Source organism: Amblyomma mixtum, chromosome 3 (genome assembly GCF_055824585.1).
Source record: "Amblyomma mixtum isolate Tamu chromosome 3, ASM5582458v1, whole genome shotgun sequence".
Classification (NCBI taxonomy): Eukaryota; Metazoa; Arthropoda; class Arachnida; order Ixodida; family Ixodidae; genus Amblyomma; species Amblyomma mixtum.
In genome coordinates, this window is record NC_143014.1 from 102170735 (window position 1) to 102184576 (window position 13842).

Consider the following 13842-nt stretch of genomic DNA (forward strand, 5'->3'; position numbering starts at 1 on the left):
CTTAGAAGAGGCAGTCAGGGTCTGAAAAGCGATAACTAAATTGACCTGCGTGATCACTTGGACTATCGGGTGAGAGGCACCTCGGAAAATTATGAAACGCGAAAACATACTGTCGCAGTTAAAGACGGGGTTAACCGAGCTCACCGGCGCTGAAATGTCTGAAAAGTAAACCACCCTCTTTCATGCTCAAATGACGAGCCTTACACAAAAGTCACGAATAATCTGTGAAAGCTTTGACTACAAAGCCTGCCACTAGGAATATTTGTACGTTATAATGAATTTTGGTTGTCGAAAAAAGATTATAGATGGTATTCCTGCCAAATATTGATGCACCCCAGAAAAACGGGAGAACACCTGCATGAGGTGCCAGTTAAGTGCATTATCCAAGACAGAAAAATTAACATCGCCACTCAGCAGAATTCTTGAAAACAGCCGTTCCAAGTCAGCAGCAAATAATAGCGGTTTTACAGAGTAAACGGATATGGACCCTGGTTTTTGAAGATAGCTGTTTACAGTCAGTCACGTACAGCAGTTATTGTACTGCATTACACTGTAAACAGCTGAACTATAGTACTGACGCCCTCTAAAAGAGAAAATAGGGACGAACAGCTTCACACGCTTTCTCGGGGTCAACTTGAAGCATTTCCAGGTGTCCGCGAGGGTTGCCGCTGAACCGCACTATGGGCTCCACGTATGTTAGTTGGCGATGAACGTCCTCTCAACCCGCACGACTGAGGTACAGTAATAGTTTATACTGTAAAATACAGCCGAATCGACAACGCTTCTCCGAAAATCATGCAGTCTACATTAGATAGCGCCATCTGTCTGTAGCCCGCTACAGGTAACAATTTCTTTTTATCATCGCTCTTTAGAATGAACAACATGAATTCTTGTGGTACACTATGGGAGAATTTCAATAATACGGCTGCTGGTGAGATTGCTAAGTTGAACAGGATATGAGATAAACTTAAAATGTATCTTAAATTTCACCTGAAAGTCCCTTAGGTCCAGGTGTCTTTGAAAGCCGCACTTGATCAATGGCACCTTCCAATTTTGCTGAAGTTAAATACCCACTTATTGCCGTGCACTCATCCCCTAACAAGAACTCAACAATTACACGAAGCGTCCTTCTGCTCGGCATCAGAGATGCGAGTGGTGGCGGTAAATAGAGACGTGCAATATTTTTTGAACCCTGTTATAATTTAAGTTTTACTTCTGTCCAAGGCACTATCACAACATAGATCCAATATTCGCATGGTAGCCGCGGGGCGGCTCTCATCAAGCAGGGTCTGTCTAATCGGTTCCCCAGAGTAAGACGCGACGTTTGAGAGACTGAGCACTTTCACATCAAACTTGAAGGTGCCAGCTTCAAAATTTTTGCACGGCACCTTTTCTTTCTTTCATTGCATTTATGCTCACTTAATTTCACCTCTGAAACCGCTCATGTTTTGCATAATCAAGTCGCATTATTGCGATCCCGCCGGTACCTTTTCACACCGCCCCTAGCACACATCGAAACATAGGAAGGCGCGCACACGCATTGAGGAATGGCAGGACAATTGGACTGCTGTCGGAAAAGAGATTCTCGAATACGGTGACTGCGCATGGAGGCTTGTCACGTGGCTCTTCCAGAGGCTGAACAGTTCTTTGAAGACGATATTATAAGGTTGCAAGTTTCTCTAGTGTTTTTCTGGGAAGGCATAAATCAGACGCTGCATGACGTGTTCTCAGCGTGCTTTGTTACAGTCCTGCTTGAAGATTTCCTAGAAGGGAACGACATAATGACAAAAGGCAAAGGAATGATCAATGACATCTGGCTGATTACAGAAGTGGAAGTTCTGAAACCTTAGCATGAACGCCTCTCCAGTGCGCGGTAATGTTTTAAAAGCTAAAGTCCACGCATGAGGTTGAAAAAAAAAAAAGCTTTGCGCAGCAGGTTGAATACATATCGGCTTTAGCAATCCTTTATTTTTTTTTTGTCCATGGAAAAAATGCATCACAAAAACTCTATGCACCCCACTTGGCTGATCCCCCTTTGTGGGCATGCGCCATTGTACGAGGTTAACGACAACAACAACAACAACGGCGGACTCTTGTCAAGAAACCCTGGCTGGCTTCTGTACGGCGAGTTTGCTATTGCTTCGTTCACATGCGTACGCCATCAGCACGCTGCCGCTTGCGCTTATTTTGGAACCGAGGTTGTCGCCTATACGAAGCCTGCAGGCACGGCACAGGGCAAAAAGAGATTTCCTTTTCCTTCAGATCACATCTCGAAGCGTTGTAATTGGGCTGTGCTGGGTGCGCTGCCGCGCTGCGGTGTTGAAAATTTCGCTTCAACTCTTCTGCACTTCCTTTTGTCCTTGTGCACTTTCCTTAAATAATTGATTTTTAACGCGCTTAAGCTATGCGTGGGACATGCGACACACCGTGGAGCGCGGGCTTCGGAATCCTTCCTTTCATCTTGTTTCCTCGCGAGAATGCCAGCACCCGACGAACGTTCTCACGTTTGGCCTCCATCGGAATGCGGTCACCGTGGCCGAGAAACAAATATGTAAACTCGTTCTCTGCAGAACAGCGCCATGATTACTGTGCCACCGCAGAGAATTATTTTGTGGGCTACAGAAATAAATAAGAAAAAGGAGGGCTCTAAGGATAGAGTTGGAAACACCTTAATCGAAGATGTCTGATAACGTTAGAGACCTTTACGACTTATACTGCTGTCACACGGGCACTTTCGATCGCGATCCAGTCGATCGAGATCGAACTCGATGCAGATCCAGCGTTGCTACACGGCGATTTCGATCGCGATCGACTTCGATCGTGCTCAGGCGCCTGGAGCACGATCGAGGAGCCGCTGCGAGCCTCGTTCCCAGGCTACACGCCAACTGAAACAAAATATCGCAGCTAAAACTAAAAAGTACTAAAATATTTATGATAAAAAAAAATGAGCACAATTTTAAAACAACATTTGTTTTATTTGTGTGCTTTGATTTGCAAAGCGGCGTTTATACTCTTGACACCGGGCATGCCTATTTTGACAGTTGTAAACAAACGCGATCCCGGCTCCCACGTGCGTTGCCCGCCGAGCGTTTGTTGCTTAGCCATGGAGACACCTGCTGCCGCTTCACGTCCTCGGAGGCTTTGGTCCGAAGAGGAGACCTCTGTGCTCATTGATTTATGGGAGGACAGACTAGAGGATCTGAGGCGCCAGAAAAGAAACAGCTGCGTGTACAACGAGATCGCGGAGGCCATGGGCGCGGCTGGATTTCAGCGGTCTGGTACAGAAGTGCGCCACAAAATGCGCAACCTGACACGCACGTACCGGTAAGTGCCATGTCTCTGTTTCATAATCAAGCGACTTACATCAGTGCCCGCGTCCTGCATTGTACAGTCATGGCCAGAATAATACGAAGCATGTTTCGGTGTTCCGCAACTCCACATGTGGTACATACGCGCCTGTGTGGTACTACATACGCGCATATGGCGCACGTGTGTGTCTTTGTGTTGTCGATCGTCCCGTGTTTGCGCAACCTTCACCTTAACAGTAACATGTACCAACTAGGCCCAACCGAAGTTTTATTGAGGTACTACCGAGAGCAGAAAAGAACGGGGGGGGGGGGGGGGGGAGAGATGTGACGACAGGACAGCGTTGTGTGTAGCACGTGTTTACATAGCCAGGCGTACGATTCCCCTGGCTCGTGGAAAAAAGTGTCGGTCGTGCATAGGTCACACATTTTCAGGGGACGCACTTTCTCCATCCTGCCAAGCGAATACGTGCTCATTAGCTAGCGAGACAATGCAGAAGTCGATTCTTACCCGCGAATCTGCATTAACAAACTTTTTTTACCAGCTGTATACACGCTAGCCCGCTCTCATCGTGCCGGCTCAATTCAGTTTTCAAGCACTTGTTTACAGGCTGTTTTCTCAAGTGCGGCATGTTCCATATAAAATATTCAATTTGTGCAGGGCCTTGCTCAAAACCGGCAGAACTACCGGTTCTGGCGCCATTGGCTGGCCGCACTTCGAGCAGCTACACTCATTCCTGGGGTCACTGCCTGCAAATGACCCAACAATCGCCCAGGAGTCCAGCTGTGGCGACCAGAGCTCTGTAGAGCATGTAAGTAGCTTGCAATTTGTTGTACAGAGATCTAGAAAACAGTGGCGCATTGATTTTGTTGTCTCGTGTTGTCGTGCTGTATAAAAATGCATGCGGTTTGGCACTGAATGCCAGGTCCTAGAAAACGTGCCAGATATTTTCTTTATGAAACCAAAGTACCTTTTATGGTGAACCACTCCTCTACAATCCTCTCTCACAAGCTATTACGCTATCAAGCTATAGCTCTCACAAGCTATCAGCTCCTGCATAACTCAAAAGGCTACTTTTTATTTGTGCAGCTCGTTGACCAAATGGTGTATGGCACCGATAGTGCCGGTAGCGACACTGGTACGCTGCCATCTCCTTGCGACACCAATGAGGCCTGCAGGGAACGAAGCGGGCCACAGACCCTCAACAGCAGCGCTGCTGAGGATACTGAAAATAGGCCGCCGCCAGATGGGCCATCTCCGCAGCAACAGCGACCGGTGCGGAAAAGGAAGCGGAGTTCAAACGTAACAGAATTCCAGCAAGCTCTGCTCACAGAGCAGAGGCTCCTGAGAGAGTCTCTCGAAGCTTCTCAAGCAACGGAGCTTGCGTTGCGCGAGAAGCACTACAAACTTCAAGAAAAAATGGTCAATGTAATGACAAAATTTTTCGAAACACCTTAAATAAATGAATTTGGCTACTACATCCTTGGTTTGGTTTTCACAGCATACATGGATTCAGCCTGACACTGATGCAGGATATACTGTGTGTTACAAGAACACCAAACCAAAAAAGTACAGGAATGACACGCATGTCCATACCAAGAGAGAGAGGAGACAAAGCTTTAATTTAGAATTGCACTCATACAGAACAAGTGGAAAAGAACACTACAGAGCACACTAATTTTTAGAACTTAATGTTATGTTGGGTAGTCTTGAAAAAAAAAGGCCCAAGAACAATGAAAACAGTTCACGCTGAATTCCCGAGTCTGCTCGAAGTGTTACTCAGCAAATATCACCATCTTTAGTATGACATATGTCCAGTATTACAAATGCCACACATCAAAGTCATGGCCCTGTAATGTTCTGAAGAGTTCTGTGTCGCTTTGGGATTACCAACAATGAGACAGCAGATGTACACATCCACCAAAGTATATGGCCCAAGGGGTTTGCTTGTGAGGCCTGCTCTATGCTTCGGGAGGAGTCAACCAATGCGTGGAGTGCCTTTCAGCCAGCCCCGTGGAGGCTTGCCGCTCTGCCATGGGCGGAGTAATATACAGAATGATCTTCGTTGTTGGCCAAACTACGTTCAGCCATTTTTGTTTTGTGTACTGCCGAAATAGATGTGGGAAATTTGAGTGAGCTGGAAAGGAAACTCTTTGGCGGACCACAGACATAGGCTAAATTTCCTACGACTGCACGCCTTTGTGTGATGCGACCGAAGGCAGCTCCAGAGTAGCGAGGAAGTGCGATGGCTCCAAGGACGGCTGGCAATGAGTAGGCGACGTGGACGGGTGAGTGATATGAACCCTATTATGCCACTGCCAGCAGTGGCAGGTGAAGAGCTGGGCTCAAATTTCGCGTTACCGACTGTCGCAACGGTCAATTTTTTTCTTGATATTGACGCTGCGCGTTTCTGAGCTACTATTCATCGCCATGAAACAAAGCAAAATGACGAAAACCAGAGAACATGAGTGCCGCTGTGCCGGAACTAGTCCGCGAAAGGCGAAAAAAATAATAAAAAGTGTGGAATCACGAATGGTCACACTGACTGTAACCTTAACTGAAAGGTAGTCATGCATATTTTCAGCTTCTAAAGCTCTGAACCCCATGTGATGTTACTGCTTTGGATGAACTGTTTCGAGACTGAGTTTCTGCTAGTCGGCAACAACTACAGTGTGGTTGCCCAGCGGTATCTCAGCGTTGGCTTTTTACTGCTGTGAGGCTACAATCATTCATTATTGTGTAGGGAATAACTGACATCATTTTGCTTCAGTTACTGGGAATGTGGGTCACCCCTACTACCTTGTTGCTGGAAACACTCACGTCATTTACTGCATTGCTTATTGCATGTATGCTCTCGGGACAAAGAAACTGCCTTTGGGGAGGCTGGGGGAAGATAGTTGTCAGCTGAACAGATAAGCTTTGTCATCCACCCTGCATTTGCATTTTATGATGCGCCACACGGCTGAAGCAAGACTCAAGTGGATGCTGAGAGGTCATGGAGCAGCTGGGGTATCCCTTCAGCAGGGTAATCTAGCACTAGCAATGTGGATGTTTCTACCACAGTCAAGTCTCAATGGCAAACCAAGTCACGAAATAAAGCAGGTATACTGTAAAACAGAAAAGAAAAGTAATCCGTATGGCATGTAGTTTAGCAATATGCAGAACAAAAGCAACAGATGCCACACCAGGACTGGGCGTCAGTTGAGAACAAGAAATTCGGTTCATTACTGAACCGCTGCTCACTAGCATAGCCGTCCAGTGCGCAGACAAATGGGATCGGGAAAGTTTGAACTGACAAAGCCCATTAATGTGCAGGAGACAGACTCATTCTCTTTTCAGGAATTAGATTATGAGCTATATAACATAGGAAGCATGGAACCTTTCATCACCCTCCATGCTGTCATTTTCAGAAAGTTTCAGGAATTTCAGGGGTGGCTGAAAATAAGGCATACCGTGTAATACGTCTGAGTTTAGGTACGTCTGGATTCTGGCTGGTTTAAATGAATATTTATTGCAGTTGGCAGCAACTGCTGAGCAAATTCAAAATTACAAAGGAGACTGTCCTATCAGAAGTGGGCTTCTGGCATCTATGTATATAAATTTCCTCAGTTGCAGTGATAATATAAACACTAGTAAGTGCAATGAAAAGTGTGCATTCAGAGCGTTTAGCAGAGTGCTACAACTTGGTTCCCATATAGGGAATTGTACATAGTGTATATTGCCGCAGAGGACCCCTGTCCTTTCTATCGCTCCCCCCTTCTCTCTCCGTCCTTTTATTCCTGCTAGCCACAGCTAAGGTTTAGATGGCAGATGTCGCGGCTAGCAACATCGTTTCCTTCCACCGCTATCTTTTTTTACTGATAAATAGCCAATAGCAACAACACGGTAGGTCAGCTTGAGACATCTAGAAAAGCGTGAACATTGCGCTTCAACCTAGGTGTGCATGCTTTCTCAGGTCACCATTGTTTAGTGTAGTTACAGGAATTGTTTTTGGCTCTGTTGAATAAATATGCATCACAGGCACTTTTGTGGCAGCATACAAAAATTAGGAGGCAGCTAGGGGTCAGAACATACTATCCCTCGGGATGCGCATTTGATCAACTTTATCTTGTGTACTGCTTGCTACATCTAATCATTGTTGTCATTGTTTCAGGTGCTACCGGTTTACTACCTACCAGCAGTGTGTGCTGTGGGGGTGGCTTGGGCATCATAATAGTAGGCCACTGCCCACCTGCATGGTCAAAGCTATAACAGCAAGGTACCCTGCTGAAAGCCACATAGGCTTTCAACTTGATTAGCAACATCTCAAAATCAGCAAGTTAGGTGGCTTCATTGCTCTTTCACAACATAACATATAGCTCTGTATTTCAGCCATGCAGTAAAGTACAAAAAGATGCACAAAGCCACTTGGCATAGCAGTTGGAAAACAGTTTATTGACTTGCTTAGATGTATCTGCAGAATCCTTCCAGCACATGCTTGGTAGGTAGTCTGGGTCCTGCTCAAATCTGAAAGCCTGTTGGTCCACGGGTGCAAGCACCACTCTTATCACACTTGCCTCAATTGCTCCTCTGCCAGTCAAGGGGAATGTAACTGCAGGCGCACTGAATCAAAGTTTATTCCTGCTAACAGTGTCTTGCAAGTGACTGCACAAATTGCAGAGGAGAACGGCCAGACTGTGATAAGAGCATCCCTATCCGCCAACTGGGATACGCGCTCTCTAGCAGGCAGGTTCTGCCGAGAGAAAAATCTGTGTGATCTGGCTGAACCAGTCATTTTTCTGCACAAGATGTTGGTTGCCAAGGTGACCATTGAAAAAAGGATACGTGTCTTGGCATGTCCATACAATCTGCGGCCAGGTGGACAGGAAGCTGGAAATCTGGTGGATACGTGTCTGGGCATGTCCGTACAATCTGCGGCCAGGTGGACAGGAAGCTGGAAATCTGTAGCCAGTTGGACCTGCAAGAAACTTGTAAAAGTATGTGCTGCGAAGATGCTCACGTCGGCCTCCGACACAGCAGAAGGGGAGACACACATCTTGCTCCTGTCAGACAGCTCAGACTTTCAAACACGCTCCATGTTGTCGCCCTCACCTTGCTGAAAGCAGGGATCGTTGGCGTTGGGATAGCGCTTATGCTGGCTTCTGATGCACCACAGAAGGATCGCCACAGCTTGCTGCTGCTCAATAACTTCCTTCACAAGCTTTCAGGTGTACTCTGGAAATGAAATCTGCACATGATATTGTTCCAAATTACTCCCCAAATGTCAGGCATGCGGAAGTTACACATATTACTTAATGAAAGTTGGAGGTATTTTCATGGGACAAAGTGTGCATGATGGCTGTGCTGTGCCTTAGTCGCCTTCACCATTCCCTTTCTGTAGGGAAGCAAATATTTATCCATACAGAATGGCCAAAATACAATAAGGACTTACAGACGGCCACACATCTGGCGCTGTGTTCAACAGAACCATTGTCCTGGTGCGGACAACTGCTGGCTGCAACCGTTGAAGGCCCTGCCTCAGAAGGATCTGGTTGAAGGTATTTTCTCTGAAAGATGGTTGTACAAAGGCAGATCAGCCACTTTCCTTTCTAAAGCATTTGGGTTTAGAAAGCTTGAGGTGGTGCAACATAGCATTTCTGGATTGCTTTACATTTCATGCCTTCACAATAAATACATTGATTTGCGTACTTCACCAGTTTCTATCAGAAGCATGGCCTTGGCAGTCACTGTGCGAAATCCATGCCAGGAGAAGCCGCAGCCAGCTGGTGCCACTGTAGGGAAGCAAATATTTATCCATATAGAATGGCCGAAATACAATAAGAACTTACAGACGGCCACACATCTGGCACTGTGTTCAACAGAACCATTGTCCTGGTGCGGACAACTGCTGGCTGCAACCGTTGAAGGCCCTGCCTCAGAAGGATCTGGTTGAAGGTATTTTCTCTGAAAGATGGTTGTACAAAGGCAGATCAGCCACTTTCCTTTCTAAAGCATTTGGGTTTAGAAAGCTTGAGGTGGTGCAACATAGCATTTCTGGATTGTTTTACATTTCATGCCTTCACAATAAATACATTGATTTGCGTACTTCACCAGTTTCTATCAGAAGCATGGCCTTGGCAGTCACTGTGCGAAATCCATGCCAGGAGAAGCCGCAGCCAGCTGGTGCCACTGTAGGGAAGCAAATATTTATCCATACAGAATGGCCGAAATACAATAAGAACTTACAGACGGCCACACATCTGGCACTGTATTCAACAGAACCATTGTCCTGGTGCGGACAACTGCTGACTGCAACCGTTGAAGGCCCTGCCTCAGAAGGATCTGGTTGAAGGTATTTTCTCTGAAAGATGGTTGTACAAAGGCAGATCAGCCACTTTCCTTTCTAAAGCATTTGGGTTTAGAAAGCTTGAGGTGGTGCAACATAGCATTTCTGGATTGCTTTACATTTCATGCCTTCACAATAAATACATTGATTTGCGTACTTCACCAGTTTCTATCAGAAGCATGGCCTTGGCAGTCACTGTGCGAAATCCATGCCAGGAGAAGCCGCAGCCAGCTGGTGCCACTGTAGGGAAGCAAATATTTATCCATACAGAATGGCCGAAATACAATAAGAACTTACAGACGGCCACACATCTGGCACTGTATTCAACAGAACCATTGTCCTGGTGCGGACAACTGCTGACTGCAACCGTTGAAGGCCCTGCCTCAGAAGGATCTGGTTGAAGGTATTTTCTCTGAAAGATGGTTGTACAAAGGCAGATCAGCCACTTTCCTTTCTAAAGCATTTGGGTTTAGAAAGCTTGAGGTGGTGCAACATAGCATTTCTGGATTGCTTTACATTTCATGCCTTCACAATAAATACATTGATTTGCGTACTTCACCAGTTTCTATCAGAAGCATGGCCTTGGCAGTCACTGTGCGAAATCCATGCCAGGAGAAGCCGCAGCCAGCTGGTGCCACTGTAGGGAAGCAAATATTTATGCACACAGAATGGCCGAAATACAATAAGGACGCGAAGGCTTGAAAGTGCGAGTAGTATTGCTTTCGCAATAAAAAAAGTTCATTTGCAGAAATGCTTACCAGGACTCTATGGCGCTTCGGGGCTTGTTGCTGGGTTCCATCGACGATGGGAAGTCGAAGCGTGGGCAGAGACTTCCACCGCAGGCGGAAGTGACTGACATCGAGCAGATGGAAAGCGCATGCCTCGAAGTGTTCAGCGCAGAAACAGGGAAGCTTTGGTAGCTTCTCGGTGTTGTTATACCTTCGAACAGCTACACACAGCTATACCTTCGAAAAGTATAGCTGTGTGCACCAACAACCCACAAGCAAAAGAAGCGAGGAGAGTGCTTCCTCGGAGCAGGCCGAAGCCACACAATAAAGCACAGCACAATAAAGAAATCGCAAACAAGGCATCACACACTGCACACATGTTCAACAACCTGCAGTCATCTGGTGGAAATAAACAAACTAAAAGCGTTAAGTGCACTGAAAACATAGCACAGCTGCTGCGGCGACTCGGTGGTCATGGGCCTCGGCGACTGATTAGGAGGACCCAGGTGCACTGCCGGCTGCGGTGGCTGTGTTTCGAAGTCAGCAAAAGGCACAGGTGAGCTGTGCAATGTCATTGCACGTTAAAGAAACCCACGTGATCGAAATTAATCCACAGCCCTCCTGTACAGTGTCCCTCATAGCCCATCTGCTGCTTCAGGATGTCAAACCACAAAATTTACAAACACAGCACAACACAGCACAACACCGCACAACACGCACACCTCACTGTTGTGCCCGCTCCTTGTAGTAGCGGACAACAGCAGCTCGAGCTGAAGCGCCGCTTGTGGTTGCAGCGTCATTGACGTCGTCTGGCTGCTCGTACAGAACGTTGGTAATTCTGGTGGCGAAGACCCACTGTGGCATGATGGGCTCGTTCAGCTCCTCACAAATGTTATTTAGCACACAGCAGGCGCGAATCACGTCAGCAGCATTGTCCAGGTTGCATTCCATTCTTTTCATGCAGTAACGAAATCGAGCCTTCATCCTCCCAAAGGCATTTTCCACTACTCTTCTCGCTTTTGAGAGCCGGTAATTAAATTCCTTCATCTCATCATCTAGGTGGGCCCGGTGGCTAAATGGCTTGATGAGATGTGATGTCAGGGTGAAGGCCTGGTCACAAAGTATCAGTGGCCCGACTGGTGTTCCACTGATGCTTGCCACAGGTGATTGAAATGCCGGGCTTCTGACAAACTCTGCCAGGTTGGACTGCTCGTACACGTATGCATCATGGCAGCGTCCAGGTGTGCCCACCCTAACAAAACGGAACTTGTACTTATGGTCAACAAGGGCCAGCAGTATGATGCTATACCTGCAAAGTAACAACAATAACACAAGTCAGTCATAAGTAAGGAATAGTTAGATTTGTAAGCCCCCTTTCTGTCGACAGCAGATGTCTAACTTCGCGCTGTAACTGCAGCTATTTCAAGGTGGCTTCCTGGCTCAGAAAACATGCCTGAAGACAATTAGTATATTTTGCAAGAACACTGCAGCGCCATCATAGATGCCCAACTTGAATGATATGAGGTACAGTAGGGGCGAGAACTGCTGATGTGCTAATATTATCAGCAGTGTAAATCAACACTGAATGGCACTACGTTACGAGTACAAAACCATTTAGCAGCGATAAAGTTACTGCAAAGGCTAGACAGACAGTACCTGATAATCGTATGTTCACTGCAAACGACGTGCCAGTGTCGGCCCACCAAGAAATGAAAGAAAAATGATTACGCTAGATCACCTTACCATCCTTTGTAGTTGTAATAGTCTGTTGCCTTCTCTTTCGGTGGCGAGACAGGAAAATGGCAGCCGTCCAACGCCCCAACTGCCTGTGGAAAGTCCAGCACGGCACTGCACTCCTTGATGTGGTCGGCGAGTCGCTCTCCGCATGGCATCGTGAGCCAGTCAGGCTCAAGGTCGGAAATCACTGCCGTACAGAATTCTCTGTATACGGTGTTCACAGTTGACCGGCCGACTCCAAAGAGGTTCGCGATCGACCGATCTTCAGCCGACGAGCACAGTTTGTACAAGCTAATGGCGACCCTCTTTTCGACGGAAATCGCCGGCCTCATGACGGTGTCCTCGCGCTGCAGAGAGGGCCGACATGTTTCCACTATAAAGCGGAAAGTGGCTGGAGAGACGCGAAATGATTGTTTAAAAAAGTTCTCGCCGAGGTGAGGCAAGGTGTCCTCAAACCACCTCTCTTTCCGGATGAAAATCCAGCGCTCGCGGTGTACAACACCACTACACGTGCCGGCAGCAGCGGCAGTTGCAACAGCACTTGTGAGGAGGAGGCGTCTTTTCAAACCTTCAACCTTTGCCCTGGCCGCTTCGATTTCTGCTTCCAGGCTTGCAGACGCAGCCATCATGACGGCGATTTTGCGCTTTTTTTCTGTCGCCATCGCTCTCGGCCAAACGGCACAACACACAAGGTTGAAGAAATAAGGCACGAGCACGAGGAACGAGCACGAGTAGCACGGATGACACGGAATCGAGGAAGGTTCGGAGAAAGAGTCAGCGGCTAGGCGCGGATGTGGCTATTATTGTCGGCTATTAGTGTGTCAGGCCATGAGTGCAATGTCTTACCATGGTTGCAGCAGAAAGTAATTAAGGTGCTTTTTCTGCTCATAGTTTGATATTTTCACAAGAAAGTTTTATTAACTATTGTTATTATAAATTGATTAAATAATCAATGGTGATGATGATAGTACAAGCAGCGCCATCTCGTATGTAGCATTTCAACTAGTTGATCGCGATCGAGCGGATACGTGTAGCAGCTGTCCATCTCGATCGCGCTTGAAACTTCAACCGCGCTCGAGTCCGATCGCGATCGAAAGTGCCCGTGTGACAGCAGTATTACACTCGAACGCTTAGTTGATTAGTGTCAACTTTTTATCTAAGTAAGCTAAATAAATTAAAATTTTAAGACCTAGTGGCTGGCGTAATGTCGTGGGATGTTCACTTGGTTGCATTTCTGAAGATAGCCTAGCTTTAAAATAACTTCCCACGTGCGTTATTCGAGACTTTTTCTTTAGTTTTAAAATATACACAGCGCCACAGGGTACAATTTTGTATTGAGGTGAGGTGTTTTTTTCCCCATTTCAAGCATGTAGCCTAGCTCTCTCAAGAAAACTGTTACTGCCATAGCTGTTGAAAGTTGGTCGATTTTCTAAAATGCCTCACAGGCGCACCGGATGACATAGCATTTTAATGATAAAGTACACGCCCGATGAAAGTTTTGGCAACTTAGAAGAATGAAGGAAGGAAAGAAAGAAAAGCGGTTCAGGGGCGCACTCGCTAAATTCGTGACCGAAGTGGCGTTGGTGCATAAGAGCTGTGTGCTAGAAAGGTCTTACCTTATGCCTCCTCTACCGATTACCGGCACGATGGCTCTCAGGCCGACTCTCAGACCGATCGAAATAGGGGCGAGGATTGGAACTTGGCGTGCAAGCGGTACGCGGTGTAATAGCATAGTGCCCATAGTAT

General features: G+C 46.8%; 3 protein-coding genes across 9 annotated transcripts; 1 reads left to right on the plus strand and 2 right to left on the minus strand.

The window, feature by feature from the left end:
- Positions 1–2883: 2883 nt before the first annotated feature.
- LOC149351184 (uncharacterized) lies at positions 2884–5941 on the plus strand. The gene is made up of 3 exons (XM_089580473.1): positions 2884–3324; positions 3967–4117; positions 4396–5941. The coding sequence occupies exons 1-3, from the start codon at positions 2945–2947 to the stop codon at positions 4762–4764; spliced, it is 900 nt and encodes a 299-aa protein (XP_089436599.1). The 5' UTR covers positions 2884–2944; the 3' UTR covers positions 4765–5941.
- A 1778-nt stretch (positions 5942–7719) lies between these two features.
- LOC149351185 (uncharacterized) lies at positions 7720–11076 on the minus strand. Of its 7 annotated transcripts, none has more exons than XR_016290549.1 (11): positions 10390–11076; positions 10186–10268; positions 9929–10043; positions 9789–9871; positions 9532–9646; positions 9392–9474; positions 9135–9249; positions 8995–9077; positions 8738–8852; positions 8398–8520; positions 7720–8263 (listed from the first exon to the last, which is right to left on the minus strand). XR_016290549.1 is itself a non-coding variant. In XM_089580477.1 (10 exons), coding segments are annotated over exons 2-10 (735 nt in total). In that variant the 5' UTR covers positions 10210–10268; positions 10390–11076; the 3' UTR covers positions 7720–8518. The 7 variants fall into 7 exon arrangements, 4 of the variants coding, with proteins under 4 accessions (XP_089436603.1, XP_089436602.1, XP_089436600.1 ...); XR_016290547.1 differs by having other exon boundaries at positions 8398–8533; XR_016290548.1 differs by having other exon boundaries at positions 7720–8273; positions 8398–8533.
- A 1022-nt stretch (positions 11077–12098) lies between these two features.
- LOC149351186 (uncharacterized) lies at positions 12099–13067 on the minus strand. Its single transcript, XM_089580478.1, has one exon. It carries the CDS (start codon positions 12756–12758, stop codon positions 12099–12101), a length of 660 nt encoding a protein of 219 aa, XP_089436604.1. The 5' UTR covers positions 12759–13067.
- Positions 13068–13842: the final 775 nt, after the last annotated feature.